This window comes from Chenopodium quinoa, unplaced genomic scaffold (assembly GCF_001683475.1).
Source record: "Chenopodium quinoa cultivar QQ74 unplaced genomic scaffold, ASM168347v1, whole genome shotgun sequence".
Taxonomy (NCBI): domain Eukaryota; kingdom Viridiplantae; phylum Streptophyta; class Magnoliopsida; order Caryophyllales; family Amaranthaceae; genus Chenopodium; species Chenopodium quinoa.
The window spans coordinates 2,635,837-2,638,457 of NW_018743783.1; the positions used below are offsets into that span (position 1 = coordinate 2,635,837).

General features: G+C 41.9%; 1 protein-coding gene across 1 annotated transcript; it reads right to left on the reverse strand.

Annotated features, from left to right (window-relative positions):
* Positions 1 to 1,655: 1,655 nt before the first annotated feature.
* LOC110684748 (nuclear transcription factor Y subunit B-2-like) lies at positions 1,656 to 2,321 on the reverse strand. The gene has a single exon (XM_021861184.1). It carries the CDS (start codon positions 2,319 to 2,321, stop codon positions 1,656 to 1,658), a length of 666 nt encoding a protein of 221 aa, XP_021716876.1.
* Positions 2,322 to 2,621: the final 300 nt, after the last annotated feature.

Consider the following 2,621-nt stretch of genomic DNA (forward strand, 5'->3'; position numbering starts at 1 on the left):
CCCAAAATGATTAAGAAGGCCCTGTGTAGCACCACCACAACCTACTGCCAGAAGTAACCCGCGTCATCCTCAGACGATAACCAGTCGTCCCCCGCTTCATCCATCAACACCGAAAAAGGCGAAAAAGCATCGTGAACAATACTATTACATGCCTGTTGTCTACGTGATCTGTGTGATATGTCGAGCCCTCCCATCGACCGCTAAAATATCCATTAAGGCCAAGGAAACCATCCAAAAGTGCATCGCCGAGTTCATCGGCTTCATATTAAACGAGGCCAATGACATACGTAAGGTGGACTACCGCATGGTGACTATTGCAGATGACTTGGTAGAAGCTATGTATAAGCTGGGGTTTGACCACTATGTCGAACCGCTCCGGACTTTAATTCGTAGGTACCGTGAGGTGAAGGGTAAAGACAATACCCAGGCCCAACAGATGAGATTATATAAGCCCATTCTTCTAGAGCTTGCTGTAATTGTCTCGCCTCTCGCGGTGAAGTCTACAACTACAACCCCCATGAAGGAGTAAGGGTAGTTAACAACATTGGTGGTGGTCACGGCGAATATGTTAACCGTGAGTATGGTGGTAGTATGAATATGTTGGACATGGATATGGTGGTACAATTAATGGTAATACTAGGATGAACTATAATGGTGGGAGTTCTAGCAATAACGATAATGGTGTTGATCAATATGTTGACCATGGGTATGGTAATGTAATTAATGGTACTACTATGATGAACTTTAATGGTGGGAGTTCTAGCAATAACAATAGGTATGGTAGTACAAATAATAGTACTACTATTATACAATGGGTATGGTAGTACAAATAATAGTACTACTATTATGAAGCTAAGTTTGATAATGTTAGGAGTTCTAGTAATAGCATTGGTGGTGGTCGAGTTGAATACGTCAACCATGGGTGTGGAGTGGGTGTCATTGGTGGTGGTGTTATTGATAATACTACTGTTATTAACTATGACATTGTTTAGGAGCTCTAGTAATAGCAGTGTTGGTGGTGCTTGTCAAGAATATGTTAACTAGCATGGATATGGAGTGAGTGGCATTGGTGGTGGTCTTGTTGAATATGTTGACCACGGGTTTGGTGGTAAAATTACTATGATGGAATTTGGTGTTGGGAGTTCTAGCAATAACATTATATTGGTGGTAATGGTGGTGGTGGTGGTGGCGGCGAGAAATATGTTAATCTTGGATATGAAGTGGTCATTGGTGGTGTTAATAACGAATATGTTAACCAAGGGGCATGGAATGGTCGACATTGATAATGGAACTGGTGAAAATTTTGTTGGCCAAGGGTATGGCACGACCAACATTGGTGGTGGTGGTAGTGGTGAAAAATTTCTTGACCAAGGGTTTGAAGTGTGTGGCATTAGTGGCAGTCTCAGCAAATATATATCAACCAAGGGTATGAAGTGGTTGGCATATGAAATAGAAATGGCGAAAAATTAGTTGACCAGGGGTGTGGAGTGGCCTGCGTAGGTGGTTGTAGCTTTAATCATGTTAACAATGGATATAGAGTAGTTGGCATTATTGGTGGTTACGGCGAAGGAGTTGACCATAGCCATGGTGAACATATTCGCCACAGCCACCACCACTAGTGTTATAACTAGAACTCCCAACATTATCAAATTTCATCATAGGAAGCATATTAATTGTACTACCATATCCGTGGTCAACATATTGACCACACCATTATTGCTACTGCTAGAACTCCCACCATTATAGTTCATCATTGTATTATCATTAATTGCACCACCATATCCATGGCCAACATAGTCACCAATACCACCATACCCACGGTTAACATATTCGCCGTGACCACCACCAATGTCGTCAACTACCCTTACTCCTTTATGGGGGTAGTAGTTGTAAGATTTCACCACAAGAGACGAGACCACCGCAGTAGGCCCTTTAGGACTGGGCCTATACAATATCATCTGTTGGGCTCGGATATTGTCTTTACCCTCCGCCTCACAATACCTATGAATGAAAGTCGAGAGGGGTTCGACATGGTGTCGAAGCCCTAACTTAGACATGGCTTCTATCAAGGCATCAATAGTAATCACCTTGCGGTAGTCTACCTTACATGTGTCGTTGGCCTCATTTAATATGGAGATGATGAACTTGGTGATGCACAGCTGGATGGTTTCCGTGGCCTCGTCGAATATTTTGGCGGTCGAGGGGAGAGCTTGACGCATCATACGGATCACGTTGGCAATAGGTATGTAATGGTTTTGTTCACGGTGGTTTGCTACTTTTGGCGGTGTTGGTGGGTGAAGTAGGGCATAATTGGTTCTCATCTGAGGACGAGGCGAGTTGTTTTCGGCAATAGTGGTGGTTGTGGTGCTACGTTACTTCCAATGATGCTTATTAATGTTGCTGAAAATATATAAGGGGACATAAATAAAGTCATAAAACATTCAAGCTAGCAAATATGCAATTATGTGTAATGGAGTACAAATGTACTAATGAGGTCTTAGTCTAGTGGTAAAAAGTCGTTATTTTTAAATTTTGAATCCCTCATTTGGAGTTTTTAATTTGTAAAAAGTTATTCTGTTATAACAAAAAGTGTCAGAAAGAGTTTTAAGTGTCAAGTCACA

What these genes read in the sequence shown, in the direction of transcription:
- LOC110684748 (XM_021861184.1), bottom strand. Translation starts at nt 2,321, where the DNA reads ATGAGAACCAATTATGCCCTACTTCACCCACCAACACCGCCAAAAGTA.